Genomic DNA, 22848 nt, shown 5'->3' on the forward strand with positions numbered 1-22848 from the left:
ATATAGACATACACAGTTATGATACAGTCTGTTAATCATTTCAAAGCTGATACTGATACATTGTCGCGCTGAAAAGCACGTTTTTATTATTTTCCTCTCTAGAGAGCTCCGATAATAAACGCATCCGATCGCTGCTTAATTCAAAGTGCTATAGGGAGAACCGCAGCCTCCAAGGCGCTATTTATAAGCACGCTCCCGCCGACCCAGCCAGCTGGAACCGCCGCAAACGCTACGTCCCGCAATTTTTAAATGTGAAATATCTTCGAAATTATTCATTTAAATCATATGCTGTAAAGGGCCATACAGATCTATATTAAATCAACAATGTATTAAAGGTATTTAATAAGACAAGGATACAGCTGTATTGGTTAAAATTCCTTCGAAAATTAGCCATTATTTGTCGTAAAAAGTAAATGTCAAAAAAATGTTATTGTGGGATATCCATAAGCTAGATACCATGCCATAAACTCCAAAAAAACTAAAAGTCGACTGTCAAATGTCATAACAATAATGCGAAAAGCAATATTCTCTACTTGTTTATTTATATAATTATTTGAAAATCTATAATTAATCAACGAATTGTAATTTTTTCAGTAAATATACCTTCTTAACCATGAGGAAAATTCATAATTGTTTAAAGGTGTAATTGTAAACAATAACATTTTTTAACATAATCAAATAAATATTTGTAAATACAATGTCTGATCCACCTAAGAAGCGATACAGACGCGATGAGAAGGACTCGGAATCAGAAGAAGATATTGATAACTACACACCGTACGTTCCTATAAAAGAGCGTATAAAAGATAAACTCCTGAAACTAGGCCGGTTAGGTCAGGTAGCAAACGAGGTTGCAGCTGAAACAAAGAGTTCGAGTGACAATGATCCTGATGACGAAGGTTAGTAAATGTTTTACAGTAATAATTGATTAACAGTGAGAGAATAAATAGAACAAACAGTGAAATTAACTCAACAAAAAGAACAAAAAGTATACACATCAATAGAATTTCTCTATAAAGAACCAAATAAGTAAAATAGTCCTTAAATAAATCATCCCACAGTAAATAAAAACAACTTGGATCTCTACTATATACTGTTAAAATCTTGAACACATCTGTGACTTGTGAGATTCAAATAGATAAAGTGAGTGCATGTAATCTTAATGCGTGATTGAAGTAAAACTAATTACAATTAACTTTAGGAATAAGTAACAGATACACATATATATATGTATATATATATATATATATATACTTTTTTAGCTTATCTGAAAGCTCATAGACAAAATTGTTTTAATTGACTTTTTTCTGTCGGAAGTACTAACGTTACTTCCGTCAGAAAAATATTCTGTGTTACCCCCAAGTCACACCTAAAAAAGTTTTACTTCAAAAATTTATTGCTAAAAAAGGTGTTTATTTTTAGGTTCTCAAGAAGAGTGGGGCCGTCGCTACAATGTCTCACTCCTAGACCAGCATAGTGAGCTAAAAAGGATTGCAGAGGCACGGGCACTGTCTGCAGCTGAAAGACAGGCAAAAGAAGAAGAGCATATTCTAGAGAGTGTTGCTCAAAGCAAGGCTTTGATGGGTGTTGCCGAGTTAGCTAAAGGTGTTGTGAAATTATTTAATGTTGGAGTATTGTAGTAGTTAACTGGAGGTAATTCCAGAAAAACGTTCCAAACCACACTCATGTTGAAATTAAGTTAGTTTGTTAAGAACACAAAACTGGTCAGATGATTTATATTAACAGACTGACAAAAAGTGGCAGCCCTATGGTCACTCTTTAAATGACATTATGACTTAGAAGCCCAACCCACATTTGTGGAATACACTAATATTTATTAAACTTCAAACACGAATTCCATAAAATGTGATGTTTGTGGCTTGGAATGTTTTACAGGAACTACGTCCAACTGTTGTTTAACTAATGTGAATTATTTATTGTTTTCACATGTGAATTAATATGACCATATATTTGACACACATTAACTTGAATTCAAAGGTAAAACTTACCAACCAGCACTGGGGTTATACAGGCTTCAACCTAGGTGCACATCAAAGTAAACATCAAGTTGATGAAATAGCCCATGAGTCCTTGTACCTTTTTTGTTAAACTGCCATACACATTTCGGTCTGAAGGTCTCGGTATGTATGGTATGGTATAGGGGCTCCTGTTTCCGCAATTAAACCACTAGCATGGGTCCATTTTGCGTGCAGTAATGGCCAGTTACTCCAACCAGCCCAGCTCCTTCCAGAAGTTCAGAACATTCCTGGGGTGTTCGCAGATTTCTTGGAGCAACCTCGTATTGGTTCAGGTTTTTGCCCGTTGGTTGGCCACCCCCGCACATTCCAGGATTACGTGAGCGACCGTTTCGTCTGCGGCCAGACAGCCTCTGCCCTTAGGACTGTCCGTTACGCCGATTATGAAAAGGTGTTTAGTGATGTGTGACCCGTTAGGGTGCCCACCATTATACGGATGTCATGTCTGTTGAGGCTGATAAGTCTACGTGTCAGTTTCGGTGATAGTGCAGGTATCGCCTCCTTCGACTGTCTACAGCTTGAGACATTCATCCATAGGGTGTTGTGTAGGTCGTTGGTGAGAGAGCGTATCCATGAGCCGAATTTTCTGAAGGGCAGTGGCAGAAGTGGCAATGGACCAGTCACTATATTTGCCGATGCCGGCCTTGCAAACTCATCCGCTGCATCATTTCCCAACGAACCGCTATGTCCCTTGTCTGTAGGTCTCTTTGTCGATTGTTTGAAATGTTTAATTTAAATATAAGAAAGTCATGTGTTGTGTCGAAATGGACGAGCACAACCACTAAATATGGAAATAAAGGAGTGAGTGTTGACCTGTGATGTTATACAGCGGCTGTTAAATAAAACTAAACTCGGTAATTGGTTAAATTATTACAACTTTCGTGAGTCCTTATTAAATTATTTATTAATACGGCTTTACTCAAGTTTTTGTCGGTGTTGGTACCGACTAGTTTTGGACCGAATGGAGGTTCTTCATCAGGGGTGAGTGTGGTGGGTTCGCGATGACGTCCCACCTGTTACTGCAGACTCGGGCTCCTAGTGCGCGGCTTGACAGGACGCGGGGCGTGGGGTGCGCCGTTGATGATGATGACGAGCACGATATCACTCACACTGTGTCACTATTGGTGTGAAACTAGTTGGTACCAACACTGACAAAAACGTGAGTAAAGCCATATTAATAAATAATTTATGTAATTGGTATTTGTAATGAAACAAAGTCCAGTGTATTTATATACATATACCCCCTTATTCATAATGGTCCGCTAACTTAAAACAGCCGCTGTGGAGTGTTTTTTCTCATTATGACTTAGGTCAATAGAAGAAGACAGAGTGCGAATTAGCAATGCTTTAAGTTAGCAGACTATTATGAATAAGGGGGATAGACTTTATTGTGACAAAGTTTCAAGCGATTTTGCATTCCCATCAACAATCTTCATTATCGACAGCTATGAATGAGCGTCAATAATTTCACTAATTAATAGTTTTTGTAAAGCTAAACACTGTCTTTAAGTTCATATTAACTTCAAGACTTGATTTAACAAATTGTTACAACCAAGCAATATGGAATTTTAACTAATTTTTTAATAGTTTTGCATGTATTGAATCTGTTTTGATAATGAGTGTAATTTGGTAATTGGTAAAGGGCTCCTGATTCCGCAATTAGACCGCTTATTTGGGTCCATTTTGCGTGCAGTGTTGGCCGGTCATTCCAATCAGCCCAGCTCCTTCCAGAAGTTCAGAACACTCCTGGGGTGTTCCCAGACTTCCTGGAGCAACCCTATATTGGTTTTTGACCGTTGGTTGGCCACCCCAGCACATTCCAGGATTACATGAGTGACCGTTTCATCTTCGGTTAGACAGCACCTGCACCTAGGACTGTCCGTAACGCCGATTGTAAATAGGTGTTTGTTCAGTGATGTGTGACCCGTTAGGGTGCCGAACATAATTCGGATGTCGTGTCTGTTTAGGCTAATAACTCGATGCATAATGAGTTTATATTTAGTATGCAATATATTGCTAAGATTTGGCATGCATGCTTCACCGACTTGGCCTGTATATCTCTGCCTGTTTCCTTTTTTTTTTTTTTTGATGTATAGATAAATTTTGTATTACAATCCATTCTTAATAATCCACAGGTATCCAGTACTTTGAGCCAATTAAAACATCATGGAGGCCTCCTCGGTGTATCCTGGAGCTGCCAGAGGAAAGGCACGAAATGGTCAGAAACAAGTTGATGATCCTTGTGGAAGGGGATGATGTTCCACCACCGATACAGACATTCCAACACATGAAGTTCCCTAAAGGTATGGAATTATTTCAATCCAACCATGTGATCAAGGCTTCAAAATCGAAAATAAATTAGAAGTGGTACTCGTCACCGACATGATTGCAAAACGGGAGTGGCAGTGGGCAGGGCACAGGTCAACGGAACAAAAAACCTAGAGTTCGAGACGCCACGCGCCTGTTAGCTGCATTTTCGGCCTCCAAGGCCCCGCCCAGCTTCGCTGTAATAGCCTTTAGGGCTATCAGCACAGAGGAGGTTTTAAGTCTGTAGTGGGTGTTTACACCCGAGCCGGACATTCTTCAATACTTAAATGTATTTGCCTCCTCTCGAAAAAAAAAGGTCAGCGGAAAGATGATGGGCAGTAAAGTCCTCAAATGGGGACCATCTGGTCAAGATGGCTGGAATATGGAGATAGCTGGAGGGCAGAGCAGGACCCATCGTCATGGAGATATTTAGGGGAGGCCTTTGTCCAGCAGTGGACGTCTTTATGCTGATATGATGAAGAAAACTTAAACTATTCCGGCCTTACAAATAAAATTGGCATAGAGTTATAACTAAGCATAAACTAAGAGTATAAAAATGTTTACAAATAGACATTTTGCTTACGAATGGTTTGTTCGGACGTATAACGTTTCCCGCGTTTATTTGCAAGGCAGCTTGTCATTCGGAAAACTTCAGAATTATCATTGTATTGACAGTGTTGTCAACGATATTGTAAACATTTCGCATTTTCTTTGTTATTTCATCAGTAGAGACCGGATTATATGCAAATGCATATTGCATATGCTTTTGAATATTTAGTACCTTTTCAGCGGTAGTTGCATATTTTAGAAAAAAAAAAATATTATTATGCGTAATGCGTAAATATACGCTCGATCTCGCCCATCGTTCGACGCTTTTCATAGTACGCCCAAACATTGCACTCAGATAAATTCTGCCCAGTAATCTCAGTTGACGTAGAACGCTCCTTTTCTGCTTACAAGAATTTACTAAGCGATCACAATATCGATACACAATCGCGATCACGATACACAATTTGTCTACAGAACATTTAGAACAGTACTTAGTAGTACATATTTTTAAAGGTAAATCTTAAATTTCATTGTTACCTAAGTAGGTATATCTTGTAATAGTTTCTTTCACAAATACGATTGTCAGTACAAGCCTTTATAAAATAAAATAAAAATATGACTATTTATTTTTTCATGTTTAATTGTATGCATATTTTGAGCCTTTTCATGGATTTTCGTGCATATTTTAGTTATTTTACTTTCATATTTGCATGCATATTTTGGGAATTTTTTGTAGCATATAATCCGGTGTCTAATCATCAGTTATAACTTTATACCAAGTTTATTTGTAAAGCCGTTCATGTTTAAGTTTTCTTTTTAAGAGATTCGCTTTTGTTCTATACTTAGCAAAACCATTACAACTTTTTGGTTTCTTAACATAATTAGTAATGTTCATTTTATTCAGCTTAGAACTGTTTTTTCCTACCTACCTTATTGATGTGTCATTTGACAGATTAAAACTTTGCTTACCAAATATTTATCTTTCAACAACTCGGGGTTCGTATGGCCTCCCTCACTCCATCATGACATCTCCCCCCAGCATGACATCACCCCCTTTGAAAAAATCCTTTCAGGATTAATACCGTATTGTGATAGATACGAGGGGATAGACTCCGATCCTCGACCTTTACCTATACGTAACCTAAAGATCCCAGGCCCCTTCTGTACGCCGGTTTTCTGTGCGAGCGTGGTAAGTACCACGTAAGTACCACGATTAAGTAATCAGGACGAGACTGGCCCGTTCGTGCTGTCGTCATGGGCAGGCAGCGTGACTCTCCCACTTCGAAAAGCCCTTAGTCGCCACTCACTTGCGCCCCGGAGAGGAACAGACCTTTACCCCACGTGACGACGGTACGGTGTACAATTTCGGGGATACTCTCAATTTTACTCTCTCAGAGTCAATCCCTTAATGAAGGTTTTAAAACACCCCTTAACGGTAAAACTAGGAACCAAATAGGTATAAACCGATTTAACCCATTAATAACTCACTCAGTTCTGGGATTAATTAAATTAAATTTGTAACCAAAATTTATGAATGTTGCGAGACTCGAGTCCGCGACCTCTTGAGTTCCGTCCGAGCGCTCTCAAACTGAGCCAATGGTTCTAGTGAGGATGGTTCGTAAATCGGTATTGGTAGGTATGTGCTGTTGAACTCTCAGGTTGTGGCTCAATAAAATAATTACCGTCATACATCAATTTGACACGATTGCGAATTTACTATAATAGTAGCGAGCGCCCGCGACTTTGGTCACGTAAATTTCGGTGTATTCTATCAATTAACATAACAGTTTGCCGCCATGCAATTAAAAAGAATTGGCAGTTGTAGACACAGCCGATAGAAGGGAGAACTTAGAACTTTAGTTAAAAGTTTAATTTCATAATGTTTAAAAACAATTCAATTATTAATTATAATATAACAAAAATGCAATTTCAACAATGCACAGTATATACTATATACATATTCAACTATTTACTAAATCCACTCAATTTCACTTATAAGATATACACAGCACTAATGTTGCACAATACGTCAGCTGTATAGCTACAGATGTACTGCTATAAGCATTTCGGTGACGCGAACTCACGAGATTTCACCCATTCAAAAAGAGTCTAACTATATATATATATATATATTATTTATATCGCGGGCGCCAATTACGAGCATGTCGGTGACGCGAACCCATAAGAACCCTACCAAAAAGTGCCCAACGCGGCTATTGAAGTTTTCACTTCAATAAGTTGCTCTTACAAAAGTATATTAAAAATAATATGTTACATTATTTTGTAAGATGGCATGAAAGCAAGCGCTCGCTATACGACTCGGATTATCCGCACGCAAAGAACATTCAATTTCCAGGTGTTCTGCGAGGATTGGAGGAGAAGGGTATCAAGAAGCCGACACCAATCCAAGTCCAGGGGATCCCAGCTGTGCTGAGCGGCAGAGACATGATTGGAATTGCCTTCACTGGCTCCGGCAAGACCCTGGTGTTCGCATTGCCACTTATCATGATGTGCTTGGAACAGGAAGTCCAGATGCCTTTCATAAAGTGAGTGACAACCCAGAGACGTCCAATATTTTGTTTAAGCATATTTATTGTTGCGAACGTCTACGTAAGGGAGTCTCGACCTTATATCTCACAAGTTAAAGTCGAGTATATCATAAATAGCTGTTGCGTAAACAACTTATTTACTTGTTTATTATTTTCTAAACCGGAAGGTATACAAGTAATACACATTATATTAAATTAAGTTTGTTTATATATAATATGTGAAAGTGAGTCAAATATTATATGATAAAATATTATTATTATAATCTATAAATGACCGTTCAGTACCCCCTCGTGCCCGCTAACCTCGGTTGACAACTTTATTGCTTTCTGCCAAAGCAAAACTTTTACAAAAGTATTTAAATAGTTATTTATGCAACTGTTGTCTAATAAGGGGTAGTAAAACACGAATGTTGATAATAGTATCACATGAGTGTTTTAATACCTAATTATCAACAGTTGCATACAATACTTTATCTACCGCCATAATATGAATCCTCTATAAGAGATTCTGAAACAGTTAGCTTACTGCTAACAATAAAAAAGCCAGTCATTACAATTACATCATCCAAACGAGTGTTGTAATGTTGTACTGAATTTCATAACAACACTCGTTTGGATGATGTAATGGTTACAAGCACATTGGGTGTTTTAATGTTGGCAATAAGCTATTATATAAATTTAGAATCTTTAATAGAGGATTTAAAGCATGGGTTTAGATAAGAGATTATACTGTTATGTCTTGAACGATGGTGTGTGCCATTGTTGATCTTTACCAGTTTTGTTAAATGTTTACAGGAATGAAGGCCCCTATGGGTTAATTATTTGCCCGTCACGTGAACTCGCCAAACAAACGCACGACATCATACTGCACTTTATAAAACACATGAAGATGACCGGCTTCCCGGAGATCAGGAGCTGCTTAGCAATTGGTGGTCAGTATTCTTATAACAGTGGGAGGCTCCTTTGCACAGGATGCCGGCTACAGTATGGGTACCACAACGGCGCCTATTTCTGCCGTGAAGCAGTAATGTGTAAGCATTATTGTGTTTCGGTCTGAAGGGCGCCGTAGCTAGTGAAATTATTGGGCAAATGATACTTAACATATTATGTATCAAGGTGACGAGAGCAGTTGTAGTGCCGCTAAGAGTTTTTGGGGATTTTTCAACAATTCTGAGCGGCACTGCATTGTTATGGACAGGGCGTATCAATTACCATCCGCTGAACGTCCTGCGCGTCTCGTCCTTTATTTTCATAAAAAATTGAGGTTGTGAATTAGCCTTTATTTCGAGCAATGCACGCACACTAACACAAAGAGTCATACAAATCGCGAGTGTAAGACGTAGCTTGTCACGCACACTAAAGTAATTAACCTGGCCTGTTTTCATCGGTTGTCTAGCAGCAAGGTTCTATTTATAGGTATAATTTTTTTTTAATGAAAATAAGGGATGAGACGAGCAGGACGTTCAGCTGATGGTATTTGATACGCCCTGCCCATTATAATGAAGTGCCGCTCAGGCTTCTTGAAAAACCCCAAATTTTTTCTCACCTTGAGACATAAGGTGATACACAGTAATATTTACACATTACTGCAGTACTGCTTCACGCCAGAAATAGGCGCCGTTGTGGTACCCATAATCTAGTGGGCATCCTGTGCAATGGAGCCTCCCACTGGTTTAATTATTATCTACGACTCTTTCATCAGGATGTGTTTTTTATAAACGTTTATGTTTATACAGGTGTTGCTGTGTCGGAGTGTATGGAGACAGTGCAGCGCGGGGTTCACATCATGGTGGCGACGCCGGGACGCCTTATGGACATGCTTGATAAGAAAATGGTATTTATGATAAAAAAATGGCTTAAAAAGGCATTTATTTTCTCAAAATTGATTCCTTTAGAATTCTTTTTGATGTCATTTCTACTATACTAGATACTAATACCGCTTCGGAAACAAATGGCGCTCTGAGAGAGAAGGAGCGGCGCAAGAAACTCTCCCAGCATTAATTTTTTTGCGCTATATTCAATAAAAATGTACAATATTAATCATAATCTAGTCCCAGGCTGTCCGGTCACTGTGGAGTAATAGGATTTACGACAGAGCCATTTTTTTATAAAACATTTAAATTTATATTTAGATAATGCCTGAACAGTGGCTGGGAGTTTATTATAAAAGTGTATACATTTACCCTTAAAGCTATTATGTATCTTATGAAGCCTACTAGAATTAGTTACAAACAATCCCTTATTTCTAGTGTTATAATAATGAAAATCACTATTAAGAGCAAAAAGGTGACGATTTTTGGGGACGTATATTAAATTTTCATAAATATACTGACAATGAACAGTCATAATATTTATATCTTTAAATTTTTCTTTGAGAGACTGTCTATAACCTAGCTGATATATAGCACGAACATAAAACGAAAAAGAAAGGGTTATAAGTACCCAAAGTTTTCAAGGTAGACCAACAGGGGTCGACAGAATAAGACGACAAATTTATTTATTTGCTAATGTTTGTCATATGATTCCTAAATGAAATCTAATATATAAAATTCTCATGTCGCGGTATTTGTAGTTAAACTCCTTCGGAACGGCTTGACCGATTCTCATGAAATTTTGAGTGCATATTGGGTAGGTCTGAGAATCGGACAACATCTATTTTTCATCCCCCTAAATGTTAAGGGTGGTCCACGCCAAATCTTTTTTTTAATTTTTTTGTTATTTTATTTTATTTTAATTTTAAATAAAATAAATTATGAGTAAGCATTAAAAAATACACCCATCTACGATCAACAGATACTTTTGTATAGCGATTTTAATATCGATAATACAACGTTTGCTGGGTCAGCTAGTAAGTAAATAAAATTTGAAAACAAAATTTTATGAACGATGCGGGACTCGAACCCACGACCTCTGGCGTTCCGTGCCATTGCTCTAACCAACTGAACTAACCGTACGAGTGACGTATCGTCATAAAATCTTGTATGCTGCTTTGTTCAACTCTCATGTTGTGTGTCTTAATCATAGAAGTGAGGGTTATCACTTTAAAAATATAACAAATTGTTGAAAAAAGTCAATATTGATTCAATTTTTTTTATTTATAGTACAACTAGCTGACCCTACAGACGTTGTTCTGTAGATAATAAAAAAATACTGTTTTATAGGAATTTGCCAACATTATTTCAAAACATAAAGAATTATTTCGTAAAAAAATGCTCCCTGTTGTTATAATGAAATTGTTTCACAGCAGAACTGTCAAACCGTGCGTCAATAAATTCTCTCACAGAAAATATGTCCATACAAAACAAATATTGGAAATAAAAATAATTATGGGTCCCAAATCGAAATAAAAAGTATCCTATCTCTCAAGTTGGACTAAACTGCACTCCATGAAGTAATCCCCACTTAAATCCGTTCATTAGTTTAGGAGTCAACCATAGACAATTAAGATATGAAATCACTTGATGAATTGTTTCTTATGACATATCGATAATATTGTATTTCTATACATAACTGAAATTTCTTACTTTATATTCCTTCTGCAATGTCGTTCTATACATATAGACAATGCACCTCATACAAAATCAAAGCTGAAATATGGCACACGCCACAAATGACACCATAATAACCTTCGACAGCTATGTCTGTTTCTGCGTTTACTCAGTTGTTTAAAATATTATCGGTCAATGGGCAGCAATGTAAACACTACTTCAGTTTCAGCTGCGTATTTTGAATTTAGAACCCGATTGTCCCATTCTGACAAGCGGGTCTTGTCTGGGGACTGGGGAAAAAATATTCCTTTTATTAAATTACTTCCGCATTTTACACATCAATCTTATATAAATAAAATAACTCACACCATCTTTTTTTTTAGTCGCATATTAGTCGGATTATTTAAACTTTTTTTATAGCACACTTAGGCTTGTTGATTGACACTCAGCTGACACACGACTAAAGAGAAAAGTGTGCTTACATTGTCGTTAAGCACACTTTTGCCGTTCCGTTATCAGAACGCGACTGATATGTCAATATAATATATAGAACGTCATTGGTGTGCTGTGTTAATGCATAAGTATGCATATCTGTATCTACTACATATTTGATCACAGCTATAAATATTGATTCGGGACCTGTAATGACATACTATTTTAGAGAGTACACGAATGTTGCGACCGCTAGATTAGTGTACTTTAGTTATTTTCACAGCATCATGACGTACGGTATATTACTATGGGGTCATGCTGCTGACATTGATATAGTGTTTGCTCTGCAAAAGAGAGCTGTTCGTGCTATATATCAGCTTGGTTATAGACAGTCTCTCAAAGAAAAATTTAAAGAAATAAATATTATGACTGTTTATTGTCAGTACATTTATGAAAATTTAATATATGTTCACAAAAATCGTCACCTTTTTGCTCTTAATAGTGATTTTCATTATTATAACACTAGAAATAAGGGATTGCTTGTAACTAATTCTAGTAGGCTTCATAAGATACATAATAGCTTTAAGGGTAAATGTATACACTTCTACAATAAAGTCCCAGCCACTGTTCAGGCATTGTCTATAAATAAATTTAAATGTTTTATAAAAAAATGGCTCTGTCGTAAATCCTATTACTCCACTGCTGAATATCTAAATGATCGGACAGCCTGGGACTAGATTGTGATTATTTTATAGCAACTGTACAATATTGTATATTTTTATTGAAAAGAGCGCAAAAAAAAAGAATGCTGGGAGAGTTTCTTGCGCCGCTTCTTCTCTCTCAGAGCGCCATTTGTTTCCGAAGCGGTAGTAGTATCTAGTAGTATAAGAAATGACATCAAAAAGAATTCTAAAGGAATCAATTTTGAGAAAATAAATGCCTTTTATGCCTTTTTATAAAATACTATACTCCCAATCGCCTATTAAAAGGTCGTTAAAAATGTCCGAGCGACGTTGTATATACCTATACTTTAGCTTATATACAGATAATAATAATAATATTGACACACTTTTTACACATATTATCTTGCCCCAAGTTAAGCATATATAGCCTATGTTATGGGTTACAAGACAATGATATATTTAATGCAATATACTTACTTAAACATACATAAATTCATATAAACATACATAAATACATTTAAACATCCATGACTCGTAAACAAACATCCATATTCATCATATAAATGCTTGCACCTACCGGGATTCGAACCCGGGAACTCTAGCTTAGTAGGCAGGCTCGCTAATATATATATATATATATATATTACTATACATAACATTAAACATTCGTTCAAATTAACAACATTCAAATTATTTCGTGGCAGTAATGTTAATAGTCTATTGTATACTATTAGATTTTTGATTGATGATTGATTATTAGACATTTTGTTTTAGCAATTGAAATGTAATTATTTAGCAAATCGATTTAAAACACCAAGTTACACAATTTTGTTAATTTAAAGTGGTAATTACCTGAAATGCGACTCATTTGGATATGTTGTTATTTGGACAGTTTTTCACTGAACACATTGTCGTTGCGTGGCGTTGTAAACAAAGCGCGGTCGCAACAACTGAACGAAAATCTGCCTTAAGCGTGATTGTGAGTCTGTTTGTTTACTTTACGTCAATGTTCCAGGTACGTCTCAATGTGTGCCGGTATCTTTGCATGGATGAGGCTGACCGTATGATAGACATGGGGTTCGAGGAGGACGTGCGAACGATATTCTCATACTTTACCGGGCAGCGTCAGACGCTGCTGTTTAGCGCGACAATGCCGAGAAAGATCCAAAATTTCGCGAGGTGAGACCATGAAATACTATTTATGGATACAATTTGTGTGTTGCTTGTGGCGCCAGAGCGACCTTGGCAAATCAATGTATTTGTTGGATGCAATTACTGCGAACAAGATTTTGGCCAAATAGAGAAGAATAAAAAATTTTTCAATGAAATATACATTCCAGAGAACTGGCTCGATGTAATCAAAACGGCTCGCAAAAAACAACCATTTAAAATAATAAGAATGACAGGTAGGGATTTTTTTTACCGCTAAATCACTGGGAAAAAAATATAACAAACCGAAAAATTTCGCTTGACAATAACAATGTAGAATGGTTGAAAATTCAGTGGTTGAAATTCCATCAATTTTCATTATTCTACAAATCTATACTAATATTATAAAGCTGCAGTGTTTGTTTGTTTGTTTGTTTGAACGCGCTAATCTCTGGGTCTACAGGTCCGATTTGAATGATTCTTTCAGTGTTGGGTAGTCCATTTATCGAGGAAGGCTATAGGCTATGTTTTTTTTTCAAAATTAGTGATCCGTAATAAAATTGCTATTTTGTAACACAAGGTGTAAAATCGAAAACCTATTTTTGCGTGCGCTGCAAAAACTATTGACAATAGAACAAAATGATGTACAGGCTATAATATAGGCAATATTTTATTACTTATAAAACTATCGCGTGAATTATACTTTATATGGCAAAACAACGTTTGCCGGGTCAGATAGTTATCTTATAATAAGTAATCTGGGGTTACACTACTTTTGCGCTGATAGCCTCAATTATGACAGTAATCACTACCATTATGTTCACAAAGCATCCTTACACAAACAATAATAATAATAATACAGGGTGGACCAAAAGTCCGTTTACATTTGAATCGGTTGCCGCGTCTAGCAGCGGCGGCGGAGGGGGGTGGAGGGGTTACGCATTGCAAGAGCGGCCAATGGGAATTTAGTACCATGGCGTCGTTTAGCGGTAGTCAACGTGCATTTTGTGTACGCGAGTACTATCGAAACAACGATTCTGCGACCTTAGCTCAACGAAAGTTTTGCAATCATTACAAGATACGACACAAAAATCAAGCTCCATCAGGTGTGTTAATTAAATAATGGGTGCTCAAGTTTGAGAAGACGGGTTCAACAATGGATTTACCTCGATCTGGCCGGCCTAGAACGTCGAGGGACCCCGAAAACGTGGAGCGAGTAAAATCGTCTGTTCGTGACCAACCTGGACTATCAACTCGAAAGCGGTCTGCTGTCCTTAACGTGCCAAGATAATGATATATTAAACCGCATTCTCAAGAAAGATTTAAGTCTACATTCCTATAAAAATCCAAATGGTGCAGGAATTAAGGCCTCAGGACCATGCCACTAGGTTGCAGTTTGCGAACGAAATGGTAGAGCGATTCACCAGTTTTACAAACATTTTTTTCTCAACAAGGCACACTTCCACCTAAATGGGCATGTTAATAGACAAAATTGTCGTTATTGGAGGGACACTATGTCATGGTGATCAAAAACCCCTGCATTCCAGCCAACCAACCCAGTAACTCTTGACGAATTTAAGGATCGTATTCGCACAGAAATCCAAACATCTCAACAGAAACATGTAAAGCTGTCATCGAAAATTTCCACTCTAGATTGTAGCAATGCCAGAATAATGAAGGATTGCATATGGATGATGTGATTTTTAAGAAATAAATTCCCCTTTTGTTTACTATCGAAAACAATAAACAGTTTTGATCTACTGTAATTAGTTTTTTTAAATCATCATTTCAATTATAAACGGACTTTTGGTCCAGCCTGTACTTTATTTCAGACATATTTTCAGGAAGACAGACTTTATTGATCCATAGTACAGACACAGTATAATATATGTAATTAAAATAAAGTCAAAAATATAAAAAAATATGTGGTGTCGTGGGACACCTGGTAGGAACGAAGTTACTTCGGCTAATGTAGAATCGACACAATTTGTAAAAAAAAATCGTGTTCAATTTTATGTAGGTTTTCTTGATTTCTCTTAAATTTTGCAGATTAGTTTTTATTTAACTACACGAAAGTATTTAGTAAATTCAGTATTTTAGGAAATAATAAATTACGTAAAATAAAAAAAAAGTCGTAATCCAAATTATCAATTAAAATAACAAAATATGTCTCTTTATTTTTGTTTGACAACATAGAAATAGAAACGACTGTCGCGCCTGCGCACGTCTCATTTAACGGTTTTATTCCACGGACTTTTTTTTACGGTTTTAATATCACGTTTTTATCAGTTCGGTCCCGCAGCAAAATCCCTATCTCCTCCAAGCCTGCCTTAAGGAACTTCGTTCCAATTACAAATAGAAACTAGGTTGCAATATTTACCCAGCGTCGATACATTGCTGAAAGCATCAGCCTGTCAGACTGACTTCTGATAATGCCGGTATTACACGTCTCAACCCTGGACATGAACGATGCAATTCTTTTACGCTGGATAGAATTAAACGAAACAATCCTAGCCTTCGCGTACATTTCTGAAGCGCTACAGCAATGTTTCAGGCCCATGAGGAATCTAAAAATGTTATTGTAGGCGACTCGTATGCCATCATGCGACTTCTTAGAATAATTAGTCCAAAGCTGACACGTGTAAAACTACTGGCAGAATGACTTAAAGAGAGTAATTCTCACGTCAGGCGTAACGGTTAAACTTTCTCGCAATCATATTGCCCACCACACAAAGAGCCCTTGCGACAGGACGAAACAATGTGGCCAAGGTACTTGAAGCTGTCCATTATCTTGACAGGTTGTTCGTTAATGCAAACTACGGGGATATTCCGAGGCACCTCTCCCGATCTAAATATGACGCTCTAAAAGTTGATGCATCCAATATATGATAATTTATATTAGCAGTTTATTTTTTATTAATTTTTTATGAAATTATTGGATATTATTAAAACACGATTCATATATTGGATGCAGCACCTTACAGACTAATTTGTTATGTATATAACAAATATTGTAAAATACTCTATTTGATTGAAAAGAGTGGTCGTTGAGTTTCTTGTATGTTCTTCTCACGAGCTCTACTTTTTCCGCACATATGGTAGATTCAATAATTTAAATGTAATATTTGTAGGGACGATTCGAAAGCGCTTTGTTTAAGGCTTAAGCCTAATTGAATAAAGTTTGTTTGACTTTGACTTTTAATTTAAGAAAGTTTCACCTGGTTCCTGCTGCCGTATTCCATCTTAGAACTACACGCAACAAATTTCGATATCATCCCCACCATCTGGATGTGTGGCGTTCCTCCACAGTGCGGTTTTCAAGGAACTTCCTTCCACGTACGACCAAGCTGTTGAAAGAGTGAATGAATGTGCGGTGTTTCCGGGACGATTCACTTTTTTTATTAGGCTGGCAATGCTCCTGTGGTTCCTCTGGTGTTGCAAGAGAATGTGGGGGGCGGTGATCACTTAACACAAGGTGACCCGTACGCAGCGTACGGTACCCTCGTATGTCCTATTCTTTCTACGCCAGGCAACGTAAAGAAGCACTTAGTGCGACAGAGATGCATTCTATACAGAGTATTCGACTTGATATTTTTTAAAACTACCCTCGAACTAAAACTATTTCTGACCAGGTCCGCTTTAGTAAAGCCAGTTACTGTGAACGTGGGACGAGCTGGAGCTGCGTCTCTCAACGTACGCCAGGAGCTCGAACTTGTCAAAGCTGAAGCGAGAACTGTCCATTTATTGCATTGTCTACAAAAAACGCCACCTCCTGTACTAGTTTTCGCTGAGAGAAAGCAACATGTGGACGCTATACACGAGTATCTCCTGCTGAAAGGTATTTTAGACTTAGCTCTTGTTCTATGTTGTTCTTTAAGAGACATCCTTTTATAAATGCTTGTTTTTAAACTTAGAGTTGGCTCTTTAACTATAATGTACTCAAGGAGCTAACGAAATAAAATTAGAAAATTAGTCTATTCCTCACTGTTGTTATATTATGTTGTAGTTTCAGGAAAATGCTAGTGGAGTTCCTACCTCTAATTTATAAATGCCTGCTTTCCTAGCTATAGTTGATGCGTCAGACAAATATAGGATTGCAGTTGGAATTTGCTGGGAGTTATAAAAAGCTTTTGATGAAAACACCTTTAGATAAAATTTGGAAAATTCGTTGTCCTTAATTTATAAAGGGTGAGGAAATATGTGAACGGTAGACATGAACATCAGATGCCGTAGAGTAAATTATAGTATATCTTCAGAGACTAATACAAGATAAAACTAGTGAAACCCCTACCTATCTATATATATAAAAATGAGTTGCTGTTCGTTAGTCTCGCTAAAACTCGAGAACGGCTGGACCGATTTGGCTAATTTTGGTCTTGAATTATTTGTGGAAGTCCAGAGAAGGTTTAAAAGGTTAATAAATAGGAAAATGCTGCTAAATTAAATGAAAACAACAAATATAATTTTCCTTTGATGTGTCCATATATAATTTCTATTAGATAATTTATTGACGCACGGTTTGACAGTTCTGCTGTGAAACAATTTCATCACGACAGCAGGGTGCATATTTTACGAAGTAATTTTTGATGTTATGATATATTATTGACAATTTCATATAAAAACATTATTTTATTTATTATATACAGAACAACGTCTGTCGGGTCAGCTAGTACTTTATAAATATTTGCTTGTAAGCTATACAAGTTTGACTTACTTTGATACTTTGAAGTCTGACAGAAATCTCAGAGAAAAATTGGAATTTTCTTGGATTTACAAAAAGCTTTTGATTGTTTTTATCATACAACTCTGGTCAGGAATCTATGTTATTAATGCATATTAAGAACGCTGATTTTGGTTTTCTGATTTCATATTTAAATAATATTATTCAGAAGGTTTCTGTTAATGCCAGAGTTATTTTCGGATACCATTCAGTATAGGGACACCCCAAGGTTCTAATAAATATGAAACACAATTGTTTTATGCTCTTTACATTTAAAAGTCTTTTAATTGTTTAACTAATGTCAATGTTTCATATTAAAATTAAACTTCTTTAATTATCGTGTTTTGTTCAACAGTTATGTTTTTTGCGCTTTCCGAATTTGTAAAATGCTAGAAAATGTCAAAAATGTTACAGTGGCCAGTATTTCAACCTCGGGCTCTAATTACTTGTGTAGACTAAACTGACGGTTTTTTATTTCCCTATTTTTTTAAATGTTTTAAATACAAAAAAAGGTCCACTTGTATTCAAAGAGAAAAAAGGCCAACTAAAGTATCATAAAAAGAAATCACGAGGCGACCTGAGCTTCTTTTTCTTAAAAAGAATTGTTCTCTCAGGTGTAGAAGCAGTTGCTATTCATGGTGGGAAAGACCAGGAGGAGAGATCTCGTGCTGTGGAGGCGTTCAGAAAGGGAGAGAAGGACGTTCTCGTCGCAACTGACGTGGCCAGCAAAGGTATTCAATCATTAGTAAAGTATAAACGTCACGTTGTCACGTTGTTTGTCCGTGATGGACTCCTAAACTAATGAACGGATTTTAATGGGGATTACTTCATGGAGTGCAGTTTAGTTCAACTACAGAGATAGGATAGTTTTTATTTCGATTTGGGACCCGTAATTAGTTTTATTTCCAATGTTTGTTTTGTATGGTCATAATTTCTGTTAGAGAATTAATTAGTGACACACGGTTTGGCAGTTACACTGTGAAACAATTTCATTATAACAACAGGGAGCATTGTTTACGAAATAAGTCTTGATGTTTTGAAATATTATTGGCAAATCACTATTTAAAACAGTATTTTTTTATTATCTACAGAACAATGTCTGTCGGGTTAGCATAATGTACTATTATCTATTATCAACAGGGCTCGACTTTCAGAATATACAGCACGTAATTAACTACGACATGCCAGAAGATATAGAGAACTACGTGCATAGGATTGGAAGGACAGGTCGAGCAGGGGGTATGGGCGTGGCAACCACGCTCCTTGGAAGACAACAGGACGATAGCGTGCTCAGAGATCTGGCTCATCTGCTGCGAGAGGCTGGCCAGAAGGTATGACTTCTTGATGATGTTCTTTCGTACTCTAAGCTTAGTATTGCTCAAGTCTCAGGTCTGGTGTCCTTCATTATCAGCTCGAAAAATTTGCCGTTGAGTAGAACATTTTTTTGTGCCTTTCTAACGCATTTTTTTACAGCGAGTGTTCCGAAGAGCTATTTGACTTGAAACCTTGATAAGACACGCCACAAATAAGGTTATCATTTCCACCATCTGGATGTGTGGCGTTCCTCTCCAGTGCGGTTTTCAAGGAACTTTCTTCCATGTACTACAAAGCTGTGGAATGAGCTTTTTTGTGCGGTGTTTCCAAGTATTACTTTTACAAAGGCCGGCAACGCTCCTGTGATTTCTCTGGTGTTACAAGAAAATATGGGCGGCGGTGATCACTTAACCAGATGACCCTTACCTATGTGGGTGGGGCGTATGACTTTATACCAGATAGGTCAGTGATTTTATTAAATAAATTGCAGGTACCATCGTTCCTGCTTGAGATGATAGGAGAACCCGAGGTCCCTACTGCGCCCACTGCAGATGGCCAGGGCTGTTCCTACTGCGGGGGTCTGGGCCATCGGATTACCGGTATGTATCTTCTCTACACTTCCTTAGTGTTGCAAACTGTTGAACCTCATAAATTGCTGACAAAATTCCACCCGCCTCTTTGTGTTATAAATTACCGGCTGCAGTTTCCCGAACCGATACGACTCAGGGTTAGATTAGACTTTAGAGCATCATCATCATATCAGCCAAAAGACGTCCAGTGCTGGAAAAAGGCCTCCCCCAAATATCGCCATGACGATCTGTCCTGCGCTGCCCTCATCCAATGTATTCCGGTGATCTTGACCAGATCGTCGGTCCATCTTGTGAGGGCCTACCAACCCTGCGTCTTCCGGTACGTGGTTGCAATTAGAGGACATTACTGTCCCAACGGCCATGGAGCTCACTGGGTATCAGTGCCCCTCCATTGGTGTCGGAGTCGTAGTGGCTTGGCGCAAATGGAATGTAGATCTTGATGACCGAAAGGTTGGCAAGTCCATGGGAAGGGTAATGTCCCAACGGCCATCTGTCCGTTGAATTTTGTGCTTTGCCCACTGCCACTTCAGTTTCACAATAATTGGGTTAGATCTCACTCTCACCTCCTAACTCTCCCCTCAGCTGTTGTTGCGGATGTCCATAGGCGGTTTCCTCACCACTCCCCATCCCATGAAACTTGTTGACCGTTTGCTCGTTTTTATATAAAAAAAAAATCTAAGTGGTACTTCTACTCCGCTCGTCACCTTGAGACATAAGATGTTAAGTCTCATTTGCCCCAGTAATTTCACTAGCTACGGCGCCCTCCAGACCGAAACACAGTAATGCTTACACATTACTGCTTCACGGCAGAAATAGGCGCCGTTGTGGTACCCCATAATCTAGCCGGCATGCTGTGCAAAGGAGCCTCCCACCGGTAAACTGATTTTGTTAATAAATCATTGTTATAAAAGTGCTTCTATTGGCCAAAACTTAACAATTTTTTAATACGATTAATTTTTCGCAGAATGTCCAAAACTGGAGGCAGTACAAAACAAGCAGGCTTCGAATATTGGCAGGAGGGACTATCTGGCGAATACCGCGGCGGACTACTAGATATATTGTTACCATTCGAATATATTACTTATTATAAGGTGTATAGGTGTTATTTTATCTGAGAGAAAGAAAGTCTTTTAAAAAATGTGTAAAACTATACCAGTATTTTATTTCACTAAGTTTTATAGAGCAGATTTCACACATCTACCGCCATCTAGCGGCAGATATGATAATTTAATTTTATAATTAATATAATGTAATACAAGTACCTATATGCTATTATAGTGTGTACTGGTTGGTGGTTAAATTTAAGTTCTACACGAAATAGTGTATTTTTTTAAATGATAAATAAAGTTTAAGTAAATAAGTTGTAAATATAAAACCTTGTGGTCTGAAAGAAGATGTTGTGACAAAAACTAAGAAAGGTATGCTGATTAAGATGATTTGTACATGTCGAGAGAATGAATGAAGAACGATTGACGAAGAAAAGTGTATAAGGCCAGTATGAATGAAAGTGTTGGAAGGGGTAGACCTAGGCGGACGTTTCGAGATCAAATCAGGGACGTCTTGAAAAAGGCCAGGTCAAGAGTACCCTAAACCGAAGAGCATGTATGAAACGAATAATGAAAGTGGACGAAGCTCTCTGCCTACCCCTACGGGAAAGAGACGTGATTATATGTATGTATATATATATATTCCTCTCATTATTTCTTCACTTCAGATTCGAGTCTGTTTCATGATAATTGTCTTGAATTTAGAAAACCTAGGTGCGTTCACGACCTACGCTCCGAATGTGATTCACTCGTTCCTGACCTTGAAGAGTTTTGAATTTTTTAACCATCAAAATTGATGGTTGGTAAACCGACGAATCTATCTCACAAGTGATATAAATTTCGAAGAACCACTCGCAAGTGCATTTGCGACTGTTTTCAATCGCACTCTGAGAATTTAAATCCATAGACAATATATTCACTTGTTTGAATGCACCAGATCTGTTTATTCTTAAAATAATGCTGAAACATACTGCAGTTTGTGGATGAATCCACAGGAAAACTGATAAAACTTTGACAGAAGTCAAATTGGAGGGCTTACCCCTTTTACCCAATGATATTTCAATGTCAAACGCATTCGCTATTTTAAGGTTAAGTTTATCACTTATTGACAGTACTTTAATTTTCCGTTTTGACAAGATTGATGCAGAACAGAACTTTTCTTCCCAATTGATTAGCGATGAACTGAGTAAGTCCGGCAAACAGGATGGCACACGTGTCCATTCGAAAAGAATGCGATAAAATAACAACGTTATTTAGTCCCACGAAATATAATAGGTACAATATTGACGAGGAAACAATACAAAAACAATGGTAGGAAGTCCCACGAAAGTTAAGAATGAGTCATAAAATAGCAGATGTTAAATTTTATCATTTGTTCCTCCTAAATAATATAAATAAATAAAGCTCGACTGTCGCTTATAGAGGAATAGATGAGTAGCAGTCTCACTTACGGAGGTTCATGAGGGAAAAACGACTCTCTCTTACAAAGGTTTCTGTGTCTCGCTAATAGAGATTTTGGGAACTTAAAATGACGGGTCCGAGCTATTACTCTCACTTATAGAGTTTTCTCACTTACCCAGGTTTGACTGTATAACCACATTGATGAAATCAATTATTTGTACATAAAATAATAAAAAACATACAGACATAATAATACAAAAGCGAAATATATTTACAATGAGGGTCCCATTTTACAATTTTACTAACGACAGCTGCCAAAAAGTTTTAAGCTTACAATAATTATTTATTGCGTGTTATATTATTTATGAATGTCTTTTTTGTTGGGGGCTTATATAATGGAAGAAGAAGAAAATTATTCTTCTGCAGTTAGCAAGGGATATACTGTAAAGTGGACAGTGTTACTGAAAAAACACCTACATAAGTAAAATAACACTCTCTGTCTACGTCCGGTAGGCCCTAAAACTTGTTTTTGTAGTTTGATAATTCAGCTACTTATATACGCACTTGTTTATTAAAAATTATTA

General features: G+C 37.2%; 1 protein-coding gene across 1 annotated transcript; it reads left to right on the forward strand.

The window, feature by feature from the left end:
- Positions 1-508: 508 nt before the first annotated feature.
- On the forward strand, positions 509-20967 carry LOC126978112 (ATP-dependent RNA helicase abstrakt). The gene is made up of 12 exons (XM_050826846.1): positions 509-899; positions 1423-1605; positions 4172-4339; positions 7249-7438; positions 8237-8373; positions 9178-9275; positions 13060-13223; positions 16826-17031; positions 18528-18644; positions 19054-19244; positions 19718-19826; positions 20782-20967. The coding sequence occupies exons 1-12, from the start codon at positions 698-700 to the stop codon at positions 20868-20870; spliced, it is 1854 nt and encodes a 617-aa protein (XP_050682803.1). The 5' UTR covers positions 509-697; the 3' UTR covers positions 20871-20967.
- The last annotated feature ends 1881 nt before the right edge of the window (positions 20968-22848 follow it).

The sequence above is a fragment of the Leptidea sinapis genome, chromosome 2 (assembly GCF_905404315.1).
Source record: "Leptidea sinapis chromosome 2, ilLepSina1.1, whole genome shotgun sequence".
NCBI lineage: Eukaryota > Metazoa > Arthropoda > Insecta > Lepidoptera > Pieridae > Leptidea > Leptidea sinapis.